The following is a 23634-nucleotide window of genomic DNA, read 5'->3' as shown; positions in this document are numbered from 1 at the left end:
GCAATATTAAGTAATTAAATATTAAGTAACTCTTTAAAGAATATCCATCACCATATAAATTTATTACGGTACATTAGCTGTGCAACTAAGCCAAATGTGCTGATTAACGTTCTTGTTGAAAAGTAGTATTTTGTGTCCACAGCAATCGTTCCTAAGTCATAATTGTGGTCTATCTGATGTTAATATTTTACTTTTGCATGTGTGTATCTTTCACAATGATCTAAATAGCTATAGTTCAGCAAGGCAGTGCAGTACAATGAAAAGAGCACTGAACTAGGAGTCATGAGTCTTGACCTCTTGTCTGAGCAGTTAACTAGCTGCGTGAGTTGGACACGAACAATAAGCTGAAAACCAAGGAAAAGCAAACAAGCTGGGGCTAGGTGACTTTAGTTCTTCTCAGCTCTAAGCACCATTCATTATCCTCATCACCATCACTGAAACTAAAAGTAAACACATGAAAATTCATGAAGTCTTTGCTTTATAGAATTTAAGAGCAGCAATTCATTCATACAATTTGCTGTCCCCCAAATTCTACATTTTATAAGTTCTATCCTCAAGAAAGGGTCTCTACATCATTCCAAGGCCAATTTACTTTTGCAAGAGCAAGTTATAGGAACAAGAGAGAGCCGTCCTGAAATTTCTGCCTGGCCTCAAAAGCCTGTCAGCATTCCAACTTTCCAGGTCATTCTTAGGAAAGTAAATAAAGATCCCTCTTGCCATCCTGTAAGAACTAAACTGACCTCTAAATAAGCAACCAAATTACTTCAGGATAAAAAAAATTAAAATGGCATTCTAACTATAACTTAAATAAAAATGAAATAGGATTGTCGATGAAGTCTTTGGTCGATTTTATAACAGGCAGGAAACGCCTACCGAAATATTAAATAGCCTTACCTTTTTTTTTTTTAATTTTTTTAACGTTTATTTATTTTTGAGACAGAGAGAGACACAGCATGAACGGGGGAGGGGCACAGAGAGAGGGAGACACAGAATCGGAAGCAGGCTCCAGGCTCTGAGCCATCAGCCCAGAGCCCGATGCGGGGCTCGAACTCACGGACCGCGAGATCGTGACCTGAGCTGAAGTCGGACCCTTAACCGACTGAGCCACCCAGGCGCCCCTAAATAGCCTTACCTTTAACTGCTTTTTAAACCGCATTCGTGAACAGTTGTCACATTCACGTGCAGACCCTAAACCCACATCTGAATAAATTAGTGAAATCTAGCCTATCTGAAACGAGCCCATATACTTCCAGGAGTACTGGCTCACATCTGCTTCGGGGTTTTTCTCACTCATGGTGTCCACTCGCCCTGTATCTAAGGGAGGCATGAAAATGGAATACCTGTTGTTTGCAGTGCTCCAACATAAGCTGTCAGGAATGTGACATGCAGGAGTCCCACACTGAGTGAGGAAGGGGAAATAAACCCAGTGGTCACCCCCCGCCCCCCGCCACGTCTGAGGTTTTAGGACGCTATAATTATTTTTCAGTCCAAAATCTGAAAAGGTCATATTTCTGGTTGTGATGAATTACAAACATGGCCCTAATTTTTCAACCCCTGCAAGCCTTAAGGACTCAGCCATTTGACTTGTTTTGGCCTATTGGGTATCAGCAGATAATGCAAGCAAAGGCTTGAAACAGGCTTGTGATGTGGGGATGTTCTCCTTTGGGCCTCTGTCATCACCATGAGGATATGCCTGCAGGAGCCTGCCCGGGGAGGAGAGACATACCAAGCAAAACTGAGTTCATCCCAGCCACTGGAGCCAAAAGAGCCAGACATATGAGTGCACCCAGCAGTTGCCCAGTGGACCTCCCTGCCATGTAATAGATGCTTGTTGTGTTTGCCATTGAGATTTTGAGGCAAGGTTCTGTGATACAGTAGAAGCTAACTACTATACTGCAGGTTTTAGGTTCCCAGCAGATAGTTTCCCTTAATTAAAAAAAAAACAGAAACAAAAAACCCTCCATCTTTCAATCTCTTCAGAGTTCTACAGTGATCATGTACTTTCAGTTCATTCATTCATTCTAGTAATTCATGCATATGCTACAGCTATTTATTGGCTGCCTATTATATGCAGTCACTGATCGATGTGCTTGTAATATATCAGTAGACCAAATACACCAATGTGTTTTATTTGTTCGTAAACACCCATCCGGAGCTTACTTTCTAGTAAGAGAGACAGATATCAAACAATAAACATAATCTAAAATTAATCTTATGGTATATTACAAGGTGGAAATACAATGGAAAAACAAAGGAGTGGAGTAGGCTGGGGGCGTAGGGAGGTAAGACTACTGCAGAATGTGTGGGCAAGTAAACTGTTCTGCTAAACAGAATGGTCAGGGCATGCCTCGCTGACAAAATGATAATGGAGCAAAGAACTGGAGGGAGGTGAAGAAGTTCTGCACACAGGTCTCCAGGGGAATGGCATTCCAGGGAAAGGGAAGAGTCAGAGTAAATGGTCCAAAATAGAGTGTGTCTGGTGTTAAGGGTGCCCCCAGAGCTCAAGTAGAATGAGCAAGAGACACGGTGACAGGAACAGAGGTGAAAGAGGCAAACGTAGGGAGGAAGTAGATGACAAGGGACTTCAGGCCACTGTAATGACATCGGCTGAGTGAACAGAAACCCGTGCGAGGTTTTGAGAAGAGAAGTGGTCTGATTTGATTTCCACTTTTAATGTGTCTGCAGGGGGAACAGACCATAGGGAAGCAAGGGAAAAAGCAGGTAGTGCTTCAGCGATAAAGTAGGAGAAAGACGATGGTGGTTTAGACCAGCATGACAACAATAAAGTGGTGAGAAATGGTCAGATTCTGAGAGTATCTGAAGGTAAAGCCACCGTAGCTTCCTGAATGTGAGGTATGAGGAAAAGAGAAGAGTCAAGGATGACCCAAATGTTTTGGCATAAGCCATTCAAAAGATGAAGTTATTAGCTAAGACGGGAAAGATTGAAGATAAAGCATATTCGAGGGGATATATAGGGGATTCGAGTTTGACCAAATGGAGTTGGGAGATGTTTATTAGATACCCAAATGAGGAAGTCACATGAGCAGTTGCATTTAGGGTTGGAAGTATAAATTTAGGAGTCGTCAGCATATAAATGGTATTTTTTTTTCTTTTTTTAAACTGTACTTAAATCCAAGTCAGTTAACATCTAGTGTAATAATGGTTTCAGGAGTAGAATTCAGTAATTCATCACTGACATATAACACTCAGTGCTCATCCCGACAAGTGCCCTCCTTAAAGCCCTGGGACTAGACGATACCAAAAAGGAGTTGACACAGAGAACAGAAGAGGTCCCTGGACTAAATAAACCCTGGGCCACTCCAATATTAAGAGGTCAGAAAAGATGATGAGAAACACACAAAGACCTAAAAAAGAGTGACCACTGGGGAAGGAAGAAAACTAAAAGAGTATATGGTTCTGGAAGCCAAGTAAAGAAAGTAGATTAAGGAGGAGAGGATTATCTACTGTGACAAAAGCTGCTAACTCGTCAAGATGAGTACTGAGAACTGTGTGTTGGATCTAGAAACGTGAAAGTCGTTGGTAACCCTGACAAAAGCAGTCTGGGTTGGTGTAGTCAGTAGGGCATCCATCTTCAAAGTGAGCTGATCCCATCATACTCTGCCAAATCTGTAAGGAAGCTGTTCTGTCTCCATCAAGAGATCTGAAGGCAGCATGGTTCTTACAGGCGTGGCAGTGCTGGGCTACCTGCCATCACATTTCACCCAACTGAACTAAATAGCCACAGATGCTGACCTGCCTCCACCCCTATTAGGCAGCTGAGAGCACAATGTATCAGGACATCGCTTCATTTTTACCAGTGTTTGGATAGAACGACTTGTCATCTCATTTTCCCCATTCATGCTAAACTAATGGATTCCAATGTTGTCATTACCCACCTCCTCTTTTCTCTAAATTCAGAGTTAGTCCCGACACACTCCACATCCCCTACTACTGCCATTGCTTCCACCACTGCTAGAGCAGAAAGAGGCAGCTATTCATAAGTTAGCTATGAACTTGGTAGGCCCAATGACCTTAGCTCCCCAGGTCAACAGATCACTGAAGTCTTAGTATCACCATGTTCTCTAGAAGAATAGAACAAGGTGGGTTCTTTTACTCTGGATTTCTTCTGTCTGGAGTATGTGCACGTGTTTGCGTACCTTAACTTAGTGATATGCCACCCATAGTTTTTAGTCAATTATTTTTCATGTTAAATGTGAGTGGCAGTATGGAGTACTTACTGTAAACAGGTGTGCTGGAAAAAAGAAAGAACTCTGAATCTAGAATTCTAGGCTCAATTCTTCTGCTAGGTAGTTCCGAGACTTTGATCAAGTCACTTAATCTTTCTAGCCTCAGGTTTCTTACCTAGAAGATGAAGGAGTTAGATTAGATCCATGGTTTGCAAACTGTGTTTTTTCGCGCCCTGGGGTTCCTAGAAGGTCTCTCAGGAACACCAAACTGAGGGAAGAGAGTCTATGCCAAATCAGCTTTCATCTGTCTTATAGACTGATGTCTATAAGTCTTATAGACTTCTACGGCTGGTAGAAGCATTTGATTGCTTTAAATGTTGCAAAGCACTGAATTTGTAATCTTTAAGGTCCTATATAGATTTAAGGATTTAATTCAGTATATTGCTTTCTGTAAATGAAAAATGATCATATGGGGGAAATCTTGAATAAATTAAACATCCATGATATGCCTTAGTAAAATAATATTTTAATAGCATAAACATAAAGGTACTTAAAATATAAATATATAGGTGCTTAAATACGTATCCGTTGCTTAAAACGTGCAGAATCTCTTTTGTCAAGAGCAGCTAGCTTTTCTTTAACATTTTGCTTAAATCAGACCCTAAACAGGAAGCCCTAACCCTGCCTTCTGTAAAATCCTCAATTCACATGCAGTTACAATTCTCACAAGAATTACTGGACAATCCCAAGAAAGAACCTCACGTTTACATTCTCAATTCATTGATTTGGTTCTACCATCATTCATATTAATAATCAGTCAATTACTCTTGGTAAAAGATAGCCAATGTAGGATTAAGGGAAACCTAATTTCCTGGAGTGGGAGCTTATCCCTTCAAGACAATGAATTATAGTAACTCATGATGAGAAATATTAACCTGAGGCAACAAGGAAATATTTTATTTTCCAATTCTTCATTGGGCTTTTGAGTTATTTTGGACATATAACAGGTATCTCCCCATCTATATTATTAGTATCTTTTCACTTCTAAATTGTAACAACTTATTTAATTTATTTATTGTCTTGGAATAGTTCTCAAAATCAAACTATAACATCGTTATCAAAATAAAGAAAGACTAGTCAATATTACTTTATTTCAAATTTCTTCTTTTTTTTAAGGACAGCTGACACACAATGTTACATTAATTTCAGGTGCACAACAAAGTGATGTGACAAGTTTATACATTATGCTACACTCACCACAAATATACCTACCATCTGTCACATACATTGGTATTAAAATATCACTGACTCTATTCCCTATGCTGTGCCTTTTATTCCGTGACCTATTCATTCCATAACCGAAAGCCTGTATCTCCCACTCCCCTTCAAATGTCTTTGTAAGATGTTACAAGGAAACAACCAGAATCGGCAGTGCATGTCTACCAATTAATTTCCTCCATCAATTAATTTCTGTGTGCCAATTTCCTCTTTTCCTTTTTCAGTGTGGAAAATGAAAACCTTGCCACCAACACATTTTGAGTCTATTGTGAGAAAAGAATTTTAACGGGTTTGTGTAATAAATCTCTGACATCACCAAAGGAAAAACACAACAAATCTCACTCCACATGAAGCTCTATCCAATGTGTGACTCCAAAACGAAAAGAAAAAAAGAAAAGGCAGATGTGGCTGAGCCAGGTTTTTATTCCCCGCAAAGGAATTAGATATTTATTTCCCATGACAAGTGATGAAACTGCCATTCTCTTTTTTCCAACAACAACAAAAGAGAAAGAGAGAGAGAGAGAGAGAAAGAAAAAAGAAAAGATATAATAGCTAACACTTGTGTGGTACTTTAAATTTATAAAGTACTTTCATATGTTATGAATTGCAATTTTTGTAACAAACTTGTTAAGTAGAAATTATTTTTATTTTACATCTGAGGATAATGAAGCTCATCAAAGTGACTATACCAGGATTGCTCAGCAAGTCTGAAGAGCAGCAGTACTTAGACCAGGAAATCCAACTCTGAAGCCTCCCCTCTTTCCACAAAACAAACTAAAATAGCAGATTCTTTGATAACAATTGTACCCTTTGGGAGTCAGGTGGTCTGAGTAATATGCTGGGTTGGACTAACCCAGGAGAGGTTGGCTAAAGCTTTGAACTTCCACTGACCATTCTCATCTTCAGCTTCCAACCCATTCTCAACTTGTCTTCTGGCTTTTTTGCCACTTCATATGCAAATGTCCTATTTGTACCGAAAAGACAGGACACTGGTGGAAGGGACTGGGTCTTATTTATGTTTGCTGTCCCCATAATAGCTGACGCGTAAGAAACTCTAGTTGTATGTAAGTGATGAATCACTGAATTCTACTCCTGAAACCAATATTGCACTGCATGCTAACTAAAATTTAAACTGAAAAAAAAAAAAAAATTTTAAAGAAGCTCTCAACAAGTAACTATTTAAGTGAATTGAGTCATCCATCTTGAACACTTATTCTGTGACTTGCTATGCCCTAGCTCAGTAAACAGGACAGAGAGAGAGTCCCTGTCATCATGGAGTTTATGGCCAGTTGTTGAATAGCTAACAATAATTACAGTAACTAGAGAAGAGCTATTTGCTATCAAAGTTGAACACCGGGAACTAACCCAGCGTGAGGCAACAGGGAAGTCCTCCCTGAAGAAAAGACATTTAATCTGCCTTCTAAGGTTGAAGGGGAGGGGCCCAGGTGAGGAGGAAAATGCAACTGGAGGCAGAGAGACTAGCATGTGCACAAAGATGGGGAAATGCATCCCCTAAAGCACATCTTAAATCCTGCATCTTGGGACATCTGGGTGGCTCCGTAGGTTAAGCATCCGATTTCAGCTCAGGTCACGGTCTTACAGTTTGTGAGTTCAAACCCCGCATCGGGCTCTGCGCTGACAACTCAGAGCCTGGAGCCTGCTTCAGATGCTGTGTCTCCCTCTCTCTCTGTCTGTCCTTCCCCCACTTGTGCTCTTTCTCTGTCTGTCAAAAGTAAATAAATAAACATTTTAAAAAATTTTTTTCAATCTTGCACGTTACTGAACTACCTTGGCTCAGAACCAAATCTAATAATGATGTCGGGATTTTCAGGGTAAAGTAGGCATCGTAAGGAATTCAAATAATTTCCTCATGTAGATAAATCATGTACTCTTTCAGATCTTTAGAACATTTCAGTAATTTTTTTCAGTCTTGCTAAAAAAAAATAGGGGGTAGGTGTAGGGTTCTCTCTCTTTTATCTGAAACTAATTATTTTATGTCATATGTAGAAATTCAATACTCTAATTGGTGTCAAATCTGGTTAAGAAGCTGGATTCTTATGAAACCAGTAGGAAATGTTGTAAAGATTTATTTAGTCACAGCTGTTTTTACAAGTAATTTCAAATTTTATAGTTATAATTGTACTTCCAGTTGTAAATTAAGTCTTCAGTAGGATTTGGGGAGTTGTTATACAAGGTGTCATGAGGTTATGTGTGTGGCATTCCATGTTGTGGAAAATACAATAAATTACATTGCTATAAAGGTAAACACTTTACACATATAATTAAAGTGGAATGTTTGCACAGCCTATAATTTTACAACTTTAAAGCTTGGCATAAAACTTACATATGTATACAAACTGCCAGAAAGACACATGTTTTTATTATATGTAGACAGATACTGAATAACCACTGAAAAATCCCTCTGAGATATTAAGTACTGAGTTTTGTTTCCCGTCCCCCCTCAAGTTTATGTTGAAGCCCCAACCCCAGTACCTTAGAATGTGACTGTATTTGGACACAGAGTCTTTAAAGAGATAATAAAGATTAAATAGGGTCATATAGATAGGTCTAATCCAATAGGCTGGTGTCCTTATAAGAAGAAGGGAAAACACCAGGGACGTGTGAATACAGAGAAAAGGCCATGAGAGGACACAGTGGGAAGGTGGCCATCTTCAAGCCAAGGAGAAAACCCTCAGATGAGACGAAACCTCTGACACCCTCACCCTGGCCTTCCCAGCCTCCAGAACTGTGAGAAAATACATTTCTGTTGTTTAAGCCATCAGGTCTATAGTATTTTGATAGAGCAGCTGTTACAGATCAGATATAAATAATATCATATATATAAATAATATATATATTTAAAATGACATATATTTATTTATTTTTTATTATTATTTTTTTTATTTATATATGAAATTTATTGTCAAATTGGTTTCCATACAACACCCAGTGCTCATCCCAAAAGGTGCCCTCCTCAATACCCATCACCCACCCTCTCCTCCCTCCCACCCCCCATAAACCTTTAGTTTGTTCTCAGTTCTCAACAGTCTCTTATGCTTTGGCTCTCTCCCACCCTAACCTCATTTTTTTTTTTTTCCTTCCCCTCCCCCATGGGTTCCTGTTAAGTTTCTCAGGATCCACATAAGAGTGAAACCATATGGTATCCGTCTTTCTCTGTATGGCTTATTTCACTTAGCATCACACTCTCCAGTTCCATCCACGTTGCTACAAAAGGCCATATTTCATTTTTTCTCATTGCCACGTAGTATTCCATTGTGTATATAAACCATAATTTCTTTATCCATTCATCAGTTGATGGACATTTAGGCTCTTTCCATAATTTGGCTATTGTTGAGAGTGCTGCTATGAACATCGGGGTACAAGTGCCCCTATGCATCAGTACTCCTGTGTCCCTTGGATAAATTCCTAGCAGTGCTATTGCTGGGTCATAGGGTAGGTCTATTTTTAATTTTCTGAGGAACCTCCACACTGCTTTCCAGAGCGGCTGCACCAATTTGCATTCCCACCAACAGTGCAAGAGGCTTCCCGTTTCTCCACATCCTCTCCAGCATCTATAGTCTCCTGATTTGTTCCACAAACGTATGGCCAACTAATCTTTGACAAAGCAGGAAAGAACATCCAATGGAAAAAAGACAGTCTCTTTAACAAATGGTGCTGGGAGAACTGGACAGCAACATGCAGAAGGTTGAAACTAGACCACTTTCTCACACCATTCACAAAAATAAACTCAAAATGGATAAAGGACCTGAATGTGAGACAGGAAACCATCAAAACCTTAGAGGAGAAAGCAGGAAAAGACCTCTCTGACCTCAGCCGGAGCAATCTCTTCCTCGACACATCCCCAAAGGCAAGGGAATTAAAAGCAAAAGTGAATTCCTGGGACCTTATGAAGATAAAAAGCTTCTGCACAGCAAAGGAAACAACCAACAAAACTAAAAGGCAACCAACGGAATGGGAAAAGATATTTGCAAATGACATATCGGACAAAGGGCTAGTATCCAAAATCTATAAAGAGCTCACCAAACTCCACACCCGAAAAGCAAATAACCCAGTGAAGAAATGGGCAGAAAACATGAATAGACACTTCTCTAAAGAAGACATCCGGATGGCCAACAGGCACATGAAAAGATGTTCAGCGTCGCTCCTTATCAGGGAAATACAAATCAAAACCACACTCAGGTATCACCTCACGCCAGTCAGAGTGGCTAAAATGACATATATTTATAAATATATATTATTTCCCACAAAAATTCATATGTTGAAGTCACAACCTGCAATGCGACTATATTTGAAATAAGGCCTTTATGGAAGTACTCAAAGATTAAATAAGGCCATAAAGGTGGGGTCCTAACCCAGTAGGACGGACACCCTTATAAGAAGAGAGACAATACCCCAGAATGCTTCCCCCATGTCTGTGCCCACAGAGAAAAGGACGCAGTGAGAAGGCAACTAACTATCAGAAAGCCTGGGAGAGAGGTCTTATCAGAAACTGAATTTTCCAGCACCTTCTTCTTGGACTTTTAGCCTCCAGAATTGTGAGAAAATTAATTTTGTTGTTTAAACCGCCCCCCCCCCACCCTCCCACCCCCTGGCTATAGACTTTGTTAAGGCAGGCCAACCAAACTAATACAGCAGCAAACTAACACAGGTACAGATTTTGGTCATAAATACACATGTATGAGTATATGCATGCACATGCAGACTAGCGAGGTGCGGTCAGATTATCTAGAGTTGGATCTGACGACGGTGGGAAGACTTTTATTATGTCTTTGCATATTAAGATTTTTGTCAGACTACAAATGAGTATACATAATTTATGTTTATGCAGCCAGACCGTATCTGGATATAAATTAGGAAAGACAGAATTGTTTTTATGAAGTGGGGTCAATGCATGGGTACTCTCAAGGGAAAACATGCTTTGGAAATATTCACAAATTGATTACTGCAGCTTTCAGAGAGAAAGGAAGAGGCTGGGCTTAATCTACCTGACATTGTCAAGAAAGCACATTAAATTTGGACTCTACTGGTTCAAATTAAACTTTTTACATGTAGATGTTATATTCCTGTCACTTATCAAGTTACCTTAAGAAGCTTTTTATTAAGCCTGACTAATTCTCTAATGGTACAAAGAAAGATGAGTTCCTTAAATATTTAATCCATTTGTGACTCAAAGTGTCACTTTCAGAATGTGGCTGTTAAATTCTTAGAATTAATTACCCTTTGAATTAAAACTGCTTTGTCAGACATTCAAGACATATAGTCAGAGCTCATACAATGCATAAATTCAACATTTCATCTGTTCATCAAGAGACTTTATTCCAAATGCTGTATTTAAAATCCCAACCTGGCAGCCTTGTTTGTGACCATGGAACTCAGGAATCTTCGACGGTAAGATTCCTACCCACCAAGTTCTTGGTCTTTCTCCTGCTTCCTCCTTCATCCAAGTGTTAATCAGCTAAAGGTTAGCCACCCTCTATCTGCACAATCTCTATTCTTTTTCACTGTAACTCTGTTCTCCTTAACCCATCCCGAATCTCATCTCCTTCAGAAAGCTTTTCCCCTATGACAGCAGGCAACCACATCATAGGCCCCTCTCCCCCTTTGTATCCTCCTAAAACACTGAACACACCATGACTTTAATTGCGCATTTTTTATCTGTTCTCTCTCAGTACCTTGAAGGCTACCCAAGACTAGCATCTGTGTTCCTCAAGGCTGGATCCCCAAGAAGACAAGATCAATCAGGCAACCACATCAATGGAGCACCTTATAACCCCGAAACCAGACACTGGATTCCCATAAAACAAAACTGGAAGACTGGATCCAAGAGGGGACAGAAACCCACAAACACACACACACACACACACACACACACACACACAGCCATTGCCACAAAGACACAAGCACACAGGCACAAATCCTGAGTGCCACATGATTTGTTAGCGCTCAGGATTCATTCCTGAGGTGCTGCTCCGAGTACCATGCCAGGTGCTAAGGTTACAGCAGTTGCTGGTTGAGTCAATTTCTGAAGGAGAAAGCTATCTTTTGATTGAAACTTAAATTCCCTGAGGGATGTTAAGAGATTGGAAGATTATACATTAGCTATTTAGCTTTCACATCGACAAGTCTCAGTTTAGGGAAGACCTATTCTCAGACACCGTTTTCTAACGTTAGCAATAGAAACAATCACTGGAAAATACTTCTAGCATAATTCCCTGAGCAGGCTTCCTTTCCTTCCACCACCACCTCCCACACCCCTCTGACTTAAAATATAAGTATTTACATGTAAAACGTAAAACACAAAATGGCATTTTAGAATCTCCAGTTCCAGTCAGTTTCTATTTTTTTTACAAAAAAAAAAAAAAAAAAAGCATGTCATAAAAAAGACTTCTGTTGCAATGAAAAATAGAACTAGGAAACAACTAATTAGAAGGGAGAACACTCCACTGCCAGGGTTGTTGGGACAGAAACAGCCAGGGGCGCCTGCGTGACACAGCCAGTTAGGCATCCGACTCTTAGGTCGGGGCGGGTCCTGATCTCATGGCTCGTGAGTTCGAGCCCCCCATGGGGACGTGCGCTGATAGCGTGGAGCCTGCTTGGGCTTCTATCTCTCTTTCTTTCTGCTCCTCCCCGGCTTGTGCTCAGTCTCTAAGTAAATAAATACACATTTAAACTTTTTTAAGAAGAGAAGAGAAGAGAAGAGAAGAGAAGAGAAGAGAAGAGAAGAGAAGAGAAGAGAAGAGAAGAGAAAAGAAAAGAAAAGAAAAGAAAAGAAAAGAAAAGAAAAGAAAAGAAAAGAAAAGAAAAGAGAAGAGCCAGTGCTGGGTGACAGGCATGCACTCCCCCGGCAGGCAAGCACCCTGGCTGGCAGGTACCTACCGCCTTTCATCATGCCTACTTCATAGCACTTCCGGAGCCGGCAGGCCTGACAACTCTTCCTCCTGTTCTTATCGATCGTGCACTGGTTGGTAGCTGGACACATGTAGTCATTATGTCCTAGTAAGAGCAAGAGAACAGAATTCACATTATTTCAGGAAACAGAGCCAGTCAGAATCGACAGGGAAGCTGTCTGTTTTCCTATCACTCACTTGCGTTGCGACTTCGCATGCCATCCTTTTCCTGCCCTTCTCAAAGTGTGGGAAAAAACTCCCCGAGACTTGATTTTTGTCTCCGCCAATCACTTCCGGAGTTCTTTGGGCAAAAGTCACCTTCAGTTCATACAGTTGATATTTGGAGGCACAAGGTTTTATGTACACTCACACACTTTCTCAACAAAGGCTTTTCTTCTTTTGGACTCGGGCCACTAGCTAAAATCGTCGAAATAAAACTGTTGGAACTTTCAGACAGTTTCAAAGTGGCCTTTCTTACGGTATAATTGGAAGAATCTTTAGGTAGGTATTCAAATGCAGCCTGGAACACCTAAATTCCAGTCCAGCGTGCTGAGCTGGGGTGGCGGCCAAGTTCAGTCCTTAAGTTGATAAGTTAGTCCGTCACTTACTGGCTGGAGGACGCTGAGTGTATTAGTTAACATCTCTAGGTCTCACTTACCCCTCTCTCACCTAGAGAAAGTAATGGCACCCACTATGTTGCATTTTTCTAAGAATTAAATGTGAGACTACATGTCAAGGGTTTACCAGTGCCCTGGATGTGGTAAGCACTCAATAAATACTGTTGCTGTTACCGTTTATTAATCCTCTTTCTTTATTAATCCTCTTTCTTTTCCCTCTTGCTGACTGACGGGATCCCTATTGCTCAACTGCTTCTCATTCACGTTCATCACGTGTGACTCTGTCCCACAATAAAGGGCTCCCGTGACCTCACATCACTCTCAAACTTCCATCTTACATCCTACCCCTTCTTAGTTCAACTCCTCAGAGACATCTACACACCTGAGGTCTGCTTTGTCCTCACCTCTCCTGCATGGCTCAACCCACGCCTGTTTTCTCCCTTAGCTGTCCCACAAAAACCGCTTAAATCCTGATATCACCAATGACTCCTATTACTGAAGTCAACAGGTATTTCAGCCCACATCATACTTGACCTATCAGAAGCACCTGACAATTCCTCCCTTCCTCCTGAAGCATGCTTTTCCCTTGGCTTCCATAAAACGAAACATTCCCGTGTCCTTCCTACCCCTCAGGACATGTTATTTGCAGATGCACTCCAACCAACATTAAGCTAATCTGCATGGGGCTCAATGTCAGGCCCTTCTTATGACTCCAAATTCTCACAGGAGAATCTACTCCACAGCTACAGCTTCCCTTATCATAAATGCAGATGACTCACAGATTTATACGCAGCCCAACTCTTCTCTGAGTTCTCGGGACATACAGCCAATTGCCCACAAGAAGTTTCTGCTCTAAGATTCAGAGGTCACGTCCATGTCTTTACCCCTCAAAAGCAGTCTGGTTTATACTGTGCAGAACATTAAACTCCACAAATTACTAAATATTGCCATGGTTTTATGAAGAAGTCCATGTATAGAAGTCTAAATTCTTACACCTGAATTTAGACTATGGAGATGACGTGTACTATTTTAAAATGTTTCCCATTCTCAAAGAAAAAAATGAGGAAATATCACACCCTGTAATTCAGATCATCTGTGTCTCCACTTTCCCATTCACTAAAGGCAAGATGCAACATGCAGTGACATATTGTGTGGGTTTTTTGTAAGTTTATTTATTTATATTGAGAGAGAGTGGGGGAGGGGCAGACAGAGAGGGAGAGAGAGAATCCCACGCTATCAGCATGAAGCTGATCCGGGGCTCCAGGAAGCAGGAAATCATGACCTGAGCACAAATGAAGAGTCTAATTAATGCTTAGCCAACTGAGCCACCCAGGCGTCCCTGCAGTGAAATGTTTTAACTACAGAACTCTTTGTTCTTTATTCAATTGAAGGGTCAATCTCAAGTAGAATAGGGTGGGTGGGGCTTTAATAAGAAACGCTGGTCTCATAAAACTTGGTGCTTCATCTTTAGATATACATTATAAAAATTGCTACATGCACAGGCTTCAGATAAAATTAACATGTACATTCTTCTTTTGTATATAGCAACCAGCAAACTAGACAGAAAAATTGTAAACTGACAACTTTAGTAGGAGACCACACACTGCCTCAAATATCCAGGCACAATTATTGTGTTTAGAATTGCCTTCATTAACCGGGACAAACTGAGGAAATAATAGAACCAGAAATGAAATTTACCTAGACAGATGTTAACTTTAAGCAAAAGGTGCAGATTTCTGATACCTCAAGGAAACTTTCAGTGTTTGGTCTCCTATGATGTTTATGCAGTACACGCTTTAACACCAAAAAAAATGAGGTTACATTTAAGCCTCAGAAGAAAACAGCCGATGATCATTCAAACCAAGAATTAACTTTGATTCACTTTCCTCCCAAAAAGGGTTGTTTTGCAAGCCAGAAGACAGGAGAGCTGAATGGGGTCAGAGGCCAATTGGCTGAATGTTGTATTTGCATTGGTCATCCATTGTAGATGTGTATCTTTATAGAACCAAGTGAAATTCCTGAACTGACATGTTTAACAGATAAAAGACGCTAGATTTGTGCAATTGAATTCATCCCTTAACAAGAAAAGAAGTAGGTGCAGAGCAGAATCAGGTTTGTAATACAAGCCTCTGGGGACAAAATGGATTTTCTCCTGCCCCCAACTACGTTAAAATTTAGAATTGGTAAATTGGCAACAAGAAAAAAAAAAAAACGAAGAGGTAATATATTTGATATATACAATTAAAACAAACTCTTCTGAACCAAACACCATTAACAACTATTTGCACCGTCTTCAACTTACATCAAAGAAGGAAAACCACAAGGTAGTTTTTTTGTTCCCTGAGGATAACTTGGTAAAGGTATGTAATTAAAGCAATCGATTTTAGTTTCTTTAAGAAGAAACTTCATTTTACATGTTATTATTTGCTCTTATGAAAACAATGCCTATGAAAATCCTATTGAAGGAGAGCTAATTAAAAAAAAAAAAAAAAAAAAGACTGAGGACCCTAAAAGCTCCCTGTACCTGTGACCAGATGAGCCCCAAGGTGCCTTTCCCACAGGCCTGGATGAAGCGCAAAAAGCCAAAGCCAAGATGTTAGGCTCAGGTGAAGTTTTGGAGAAATTATCACTATTTTGTTGCCCGTCAAAAAAATAAAGATAAAGCCTTTGCACTAATGTGGGGTCTGAATAGTTATAAGTGGAGAGAAGCGGAGATGAATGAACCCTAAGCAGAAAGCTAGAGGAGCGAAAGGAGAGTCGTCCGGGAGCAGGAGCCACCAGGCCCACCCATAGCTCCTGGGCCAGCAGATGAGCTCACACACAGCTTTTTCTCACACTTCTCTGGGATTCTTCCTCTCGACTTTTTGTTTTTCCTTTCCTTCTTGTTTTTCTCTCCGTCAGTAGCAGCTGTTTTTGCATCGTTACTACCACATAGAAAGACTCCATTTGCCAGTTACAAAAATAAGCAATGACCCATCGTCAGAGATTCAAAAGAAACATAAAACAGACCAAATTAAAACAAGCAAGTGACGAGGTACTGTTGGTGGACTTGTAAACTGGTGCGGCCATTGCAGAAAACAATATGGTGGCTCCTCAAGAAATCACAAATAGAACTACCACATGATCCAGCCGTTCCACTACTGGGCATTTACCCAAAGGAAATGAAATCATTAGAGATATATGTACTACCACGTTCATAGAGGCATTATTAATAATCATCAAGGTATGGAAACAATCTTAAGTGTTCACTGACAGATAAATGAACAAAGAAAATGTGGTCTTTATATAAATATATTGGGGTATTATTCACCCTTAAAAAATAAAGAAATCCTATCATTTGGGACAACATGGATAAACCTGGAGGGGATTATGTTAAGTGAAATAAGCCATACAGAGAAAGATAAATACTGCATGGTATCACTTGTGTGGAGTCTTGAGAAGAATAAGGTCTGAGGATCTGATGTAGAACATGGTGACTACAGTTGATAACAATGTATTGTTATCAGTGAAATTTGCTCAAAAAGTAGAACTTACATTCTCACTACACACACACACACACACACACACACACACACACACACACACACACACAAGGTAAATAGGTAATGGATGTGTTAACTCAGTGGAAGGAATCTTTTCACAAGGTATATCAAATCATCACAATGAACACTTTACGTATCTCATAATTTGGTCACTTAGGTTTCAATGAAGCGAAACAAAATAAAATAAAACAAAAAAACCCAAGCAGTAGCCTGAGGGGAATTTAACACTGTCTATCTTTCCTTTTGCCACACAGCATATTTTCCCCTCAGCATATTCTGGCAGACATCTCCGACCAAATCTCTTTGCTGAGCTTCCCATCCATACACCTACCCACCCACGGTCCACGGAGACTTGATTTTCTCACAGTCTCGTCAAAATGAATGTGTCCCAAACACAACTGTCAATCATCTTTCCTCATCAATGTCTTCCTATCTGCCACCACACCACACAGCCTGAGACGTGGTGTTACTCAAGATTCTCTACCCTCCTCCTCACTCACATGCGTGCACACACTAATCAGATCGATTATTTTTAAATTCCTTTTCAAAGCAAAAGCAATTTTTCCTGGGCCCACCATCCCTACCACAGCTCATACCATCTCCAGTCCCCATTGTCGCAACAGCCCACTAAGCCACCCCCTGCCTCCCACCTTCCCCTGCCAACCTTTGCCCACTGTGTTGCCAGGTGGTTCTTCTAAAATCATACACTGCCATGGCGCTACCCTGCTTTAATATGCTGGTGCTCCTCAAAGCTCTAAGGATAAAATCAAAATGCCTTAAAACAGCTTACCAAGCTGTTCCTGATCAACCTCCTTTCCTGCCTTATCTCTTACCAGTCTCTAAGTTCTAAGCATGTCCTCCCGTTCAACCATGCTCCTTTTGAGCCCCAGGACTTTGCATACACAGTTCCTTCTTGTAGAAACAGACTTTCCCTACTCTTGGCTCAAGTGACTCCCACTAATCTTTCAGGTGTGTCAATCGAGACGTCAATTTCTCTGGGATTCCTTTCTGTCCCTCCAATGATGCCTAGCTTTTATCCTGTCACGGTGCTTACTACATTGGACTTTAGCTGTTTGTCACAATCCCCAGGTCACTTTAAGTGTGACAAGGGATGAACTACACCTGTCTCATTTATCACCATTAATTCTGTGCCCAGCACATTCTCAGGCACACAGTGGAGCTCAGCAAGTATTTGTTATCTGAACAAAATGAAACGTTGCCAAAGCTCTGTGTTGCCTCCCCCCCACCCAATCCCATCTGGAGCACAGGCCTCCCAAGCGGGGCAGGTTGGAGTTCTATGAAAGAAGTAATGACTGAGAAGTCAATGGTCCCAAATAAAGAGATGGCTGCCACACCTCAGGACCCCAAAACTCAGGTCCACAAGGGCAAGACTTGGTCCTAAGAGAACTCGTTGTAGACATGAGAGTTCCAAAGAATTTTTAATAAAAATCAGTATTGATTTTCAGTAGAAAATGAAGGATTAAAAACATTCAAGGTAATGCCAAGGGGAAAAAAAAAAAAAAAACCAAGCTATGCATTAATCATCTCTGAGTAGTAGAGCGGGCAAGGCAGAGAGAAGATGTAAAAAAGCTTGACGTAGCTTTGCCAAATTCTTAGGGCTAGAGAAGGAGGAATGGGAGCAGAAGGAGGTCAAAGATTCTGGTGGCTTTGGGGCGCCTGGGTGGCGCAGTCGGTTAAGCGTCCGACTTCAGCCAGGTCACGATCTCGCGGTCCGTGAGTTCGAGCCCCGCGTCGGGCTCTGGGCTGATGGCTCAGAGCCTGGAGCCTGTTTCCGATTCTGTGTCTCCCTCTCTCTCTGCCCCTCCCCCGTTCATGCTCTGTCTCTCTCTGTCCCAAAAATAAATAAACGTTGAAAAAAAAAAAATTTAAAAAATAAAAAAAAGATTCTGGTGGCTTGTGCCAGGATGTCTCAAAAGTTATTCTTAACATTAATCAAAAAAGAGGATCTGATCAGGGAGTGGGGTGGGAAGAAGAGATGTGGAAAAATTTTAAACATGTGATATTTGAGATTTCAGCAGCACACCAACAAGCACAACTACCCAACAAACTATTATAAATGTAGTCCCAAAGCTTGGGAGGCATGTCAAAATGAAGTTGGAGATCCCATGATCCAGAAATTCCATTTCTAGGTATATGCCCAAAAGAACTCAAAGCACAGACTCAAACAGATATTTGCACACCCACGGTCACAGTAGCATTATTCACAGCTCAAATGTCCACTGGCAGATAAATGGATAAAAAAATAGGGTATATACATACGACAGAATTTTATTCAGTCTTAAAAAGAAATAAAATTTGGATACACGCTACAACACAGATGAACCTTAAAGACATGCTGAGTGAAATAAGCCAGACCCAAAGGACATATATTGTATGATTCCAACTAAATGTAAAGTACCTAGACTAGTGAAATTCATAGAGACAGAAACTTGAACAAAAGGTATCAGAAGTTATAGGAAGGGGGAAATGGGGACTTTATTGAGCAATGAGTACAGAGTTTCCACTTGCGATGACGAAAAAGCTCTGGAGATGGACAGTGGTGGTAGTTACACAACAATGTGAACAACTAAATACCATTGAACTGTACAATTGAAAACGATTAAAATGGGAAATTTCATGCTATGTATGTTTTATCACAATTTTTAAAAATGAAGTTGGATGCATAGGAAGCATCTCCATGAGGCAGGGCAGGAAAAGAAATCAAAGATGTGCATGTTAAGTCGGCCTGTTCAGATTTTCCTCTTTCAAAAATGCCCTTGGGCCCAAGGACTAGCCAGCAGTATTGGCCATGTGGTCCGCTTAGACCTGGCACCACGCCAGGTGACTTTAGCCCTTTATCTCATCTAACCATCAAAACTGACAAGTCAGGTCATTGTAACTCCCATGTTATAGAAGCAGAAACTGAGACCCCAAGAGATTAACTAACTTGTTCAAGGTCACTCAGCTACTAGAGGCAGGGCCATGATCAAAGCCTCTTACTCCAGGAACACCACCATAGGGCTGATGACGTGGAAAGAACTCGATACCTATCTAGCCAGATGTCTAAATACTGTCACACTTTAAACTATTATCAAAACATTTTTCCCTAACATAATTACAATATCATATCACTAAGAGGGCATTTCAGAAGCAGCAATGAAATTATTTCCAGGACCTGTGATTCCTAAGACTCCCAAAGTTAAAGATATGAGAGATTGATCCCATGAAATATATTCATCAGTAGATAATGGCATATATTATCAAAATCTCCCTGGAAAACCTTTCAGCACATTCCAGCATATAATAGAGACAGAGTAGAAGGCAAGGTATTGAGGAAATAAATAAGAAATTTACTTTCTGTAAAAGAACAACTCCAGTATTATGTTTGGAAATAAATTTTGACTCAGATATTAAAGTGAATATTCTCTGATTTATAGCCAGTGCAACCAGCCAAACAAAATGAAACAGACTTTGGCTGTCTCAGTGAACACATTCCTAAAAATCCAGTGAGGACATTCAATGTGCCATGATTTGAACTATTTCACAACCACATCTGTATGTAATGGCACGCAAATAAAAACGCCATGCCTTCATAATGCAGCCCAAATTATATTTTTACAGCTAGTCAATTCTATGTCTTACCAGTGACAACAGCCACCTTCAAAGGGCAGCTTGCCTTTATTTTTTAAGTGAAGTAAAAACATTATGTGCATCGAAGGATATTTTTAAAAGAAAAAATATTTAAAGGAATTCTAGGAAAGATGATTGTCCTGGAAAGTTTCTTTTTCTAAATGAAAACGAAGAGGAAATCCGTTCTTCACCCTTGTCAGACCCCAGTCTGCTAAAAATTTTAGTCGGGGCAATGACATGATCCCTCTCCTTGTCCAGCCTTGCTTACCATCTGCGAAACCACAATTGTTTTAAGCACCTGGCACAGGACCAAACCAACAGCTGCAATAAAGGAAAACATAATGAAATCAGTGACCACCATCTCATTGTAATACACCAGAGACAACGAACCAGTTTCAATAATGTTTCTTAAGGCTCAACAAATAAGTGCAGTTCCACAGCCCAAAAAAGGACTTTCTGAAATTGCTCCTTCTGGGACAATAGATAAGCATCACACCAAAGGGAGCACTGTGACAACCAGTGTGACTAGTTCAATGCCAGGCAGCATTCAGCTCACCTCCAGACCCCTCTCCTTTGCTCTGTTCCATTGTTTCCAGAGAGTTTCCCAAGCTTTCTTCCTACTTGGAGTCATTTAAAGTCCAAACACTGGTGTCCAAGAGCAGTAGGAACTATTTCAAAATGTTCTTGTCCAAAGCTGAGGACGCGAGTAAGATGGAAATGGGTTGGCGATCAGAGCGAGAGGGCACAACCTCAGAGACCCTGAGCACCATTGTGCTTACTGCCCTGGATTTCTGGAACCACTAAGAAGCTCCTCCCGCTCCTGGGCAGGTCACTGCAGTGCTTTAGGTGAGAAGGGAAAGGAGGGCGGGGGGGGGGGGTGCTTACAAAGATCTGATGTGGTGTGGACTATGAATGTCCCTTAAGCTTCTGGCCACCTAACCACTAAATAAGGGGTCTCGTCTGTCTTCAGGAGCCCTCCAGAATGAAGTCCCTAGTAAAGTTCCTCCAAGGCATCCTGATCAAAGTCATGAAAGAAGAGGCAGGAGCTTCTGTTTCAATGGTCAAAAGATTCCTCCAGCACATTTTAACATGAGCTCAGTTATTCCCTTTCTATCTTTAAGTCCACTTCAAAAATGAGGAAATAAGCCAAAAGATCGTCTGTCAGATTTAGAAATAATGACTAGGATACACTCTCAGCTTCAATAACAATTTCTCCCAACAAGCAGAAATAAATGGGTTCATTCATTGTTTTGCCAATGAACCTTCCCACAATGGTTGTTTGCATAAGACATCTGTGCATAAAGACAACTGTTTTGTATTTACTTGTACTTATTCACGTGGTAAACTTAACCCAGAGTAGCACAGATAATCTCACGTGTTTTCTAGGCCTCGTGGTTGGGGATAGCTTCTCCCACACGTGCTGCATGCAGTAGCCCAGCGGCCCAGAGAAGAGCCGGATGAATGTTACACGCTCAGTGAACAAATATGTGGGAATATGTTAAATCCACACGTCCTGGGTATCCAGACAGCTCAAGTCTACGGTGGCTAGACGGCCCTATGAGGAGAATTCTCCCAGAAGAGCCAGTTTTCTCATTTCCCAAGAAGAGAAGAGTTTTCTCATTTCCCAAGGGTGTTCGGGCTCCTCCGTCTCTATGCTTGTCCACACCCCCACTCCCCATTCCAGCTAATGAAAACAAGAGAGCCTGGAAAAATCTAGTCTCCTCCTCCACCCAACCCCAAGAACCAGCCTCCAGAAAGAAGATGGCCTGAGGGTCCTGAACAAGCTAAGCTGCTGGATTCTTGGCCCCAGGTTCTCACCTCTAAAAGGAAAGGGAAGAAGAACCCATTCTGGTTCTAAACTTTGATCATTCTCTCTTTTCTCACCTTCCTCAGGGATATACTTCCTTTTTATCTGGCTTCTTAGGGTTCAAGTTTGGTGATTTTTTTTTTTTTTTTTTTTTACTGCTTAAGGTTTTTGTCTCCATTTGTGGTTGCTGCACTAAAGGGAAGGAATAACAGGCATATATGGAGAACGTCACAGGGCTCACAACACTGGACTTGTGTATATGAGTCTAGGCGCGTATGTGTCATGGGATCCCAGGTGAACCAGGCAATCCCTCCTGATTATTTGACACCTTCCTTAGTGGCTGCTATGAGGCCCTGGCAGATAATATATGCAAACATTTGATTCACCATAAAACTTGTACCAACAGAATGTATTAATTTCTATGGACTAAAATACAGCCATTTGAAAAAATGAGACCTATACAGACTGATAATGGAGAAATCTCCAACATGTATTATTCAGTGAGAAAAGCTATTCACAGAATAATGTGTAGAGTATAATGCTACTTATATAACCAAAACATGTGTGCATGCGTGTGTGTGTGTGTGTGTGTGTGTGTGTGTGCGCGCACGCGCAATTTTGGGATGAAACTATTAATAGTGTTTACCTATCAAGAAAGGAAGAAGCACAGACTTGGGTAAAGGACCAGAGGTAGGCCTTAACTTTCCATCATGTACCACATTGTACTGTTTAACATTTAACATGTGTATTTCTAGGGGTTTTTTTAATAATAATAAAACAGTGTTTTGAAAATTTCTAACCAAAACCTGGCATTAACAATCTTCATTCCTTTTCTGGTTCCACCACCCATCCAGGGGTTATTTCTCCCTACTTTGCAGCCCACAGACTAAGTAATAAACTTAACCACCAGAACCTTGTTGAGCAAGGGAAAACTACCACGCTTCTTTTATAAAGAATAGGAAAAGGGCCAAGTGGGAGCTGTGTTTTTTGATCTGCAGATACCCCAGCAAAGAACAAGTAGCAGACACCCAACCACAGACAGAGGCTCCAGTCTGTTTCTGCTCCTGTCACAAAGCCATCCTGAGAATCTGCGACTCTCCTCCTGCCCCAGCTGGGCCTGGCTCCCCCTGTTTTGCGCTGACCCAAACCTTTATCCCTGAGGGACCTAGGTCCCCTCTCCATATAGAGGGGGGAAGTCATCAGTAACCTTTCTCCTTTGCCAGGTAGGATATAAGGAGGCACACGGGGCATCCCGGGTTCTACCAATGCACGGTAATAGCCCCATTCCCCTTGGCAGGCAGGACTGACCCCAGCCAACTCTGTATCCCCCTTGTCTTGACTTTAAACCCAGCGAGACAAGGAGCCAGCTATAGTGGCACTCCTCACGTCCAGTGTCCCATTTAAAAGGATTCCATCCTTGAGGGAGTTAATAGAACACAATGGGTTCTGTACTTCCAACTAGTTGGGTTCAATACTGGTTTTAGTTCTTAAATAGCCCCACTTTCCTCACCTATAAAATGGGAGCAATTGTAGAGCTGGCTTCCTAGAATTTTGTGGAAGATTAAATGAGATGATGCATATAAAACCCATAACGAAGAGCCTGGTGCAGGACGAGTACTCCCTAAATGTTAGTATCATTATTATTATAATGATACTAAATCTCTA

At 41.0% G+C, this 23634-nt stretch overlaps 1 protein-coding gene across 12 annotated transcripts in view; it reads right to left on the bottom strand.

Annotated features, from left to right (window-relative positions):
- ESR1 (estrogen receptor 1) overlaps nucleotides 1-23634 on the bottom strand; it is a 450613-nt gene that overhangs the window by 193241 nt on the left and 233738 nt on the right. For all 12 annotated transcript variants that reach the window (XM_086708141.1, XM_086708139.1, XM_086708138.1 and 9 more), the window contains one exon: nucleotides 12363-12479. In XM_086708141.1, the coding sequence (XP_086564267.1) occupies nucleotides 12363-12479 (117 nt within the window). The remainder of the gene's footprint in view (nucleotides 1-12362; nucleotides 12480-23634) is intronic.

This window comes from Puma concolor, chromosome B2 (genome assembly GCF_028749965.1).
Source record: "Puma concolor isolate L17-30 chromosome B2, mPumCon1.1.hap2, whole genome shotgun sequence".
NCBI lineage: Eukaryota > Metazoa > Chordata > Mammalia > Carnivora > Felidae > Puma > Puma concolor.
The sequence above is the reverse complement of the archived record's forward strand: the minus strand, read 5'-3'. Positions and strand labels throughout refer to the sequence as shown.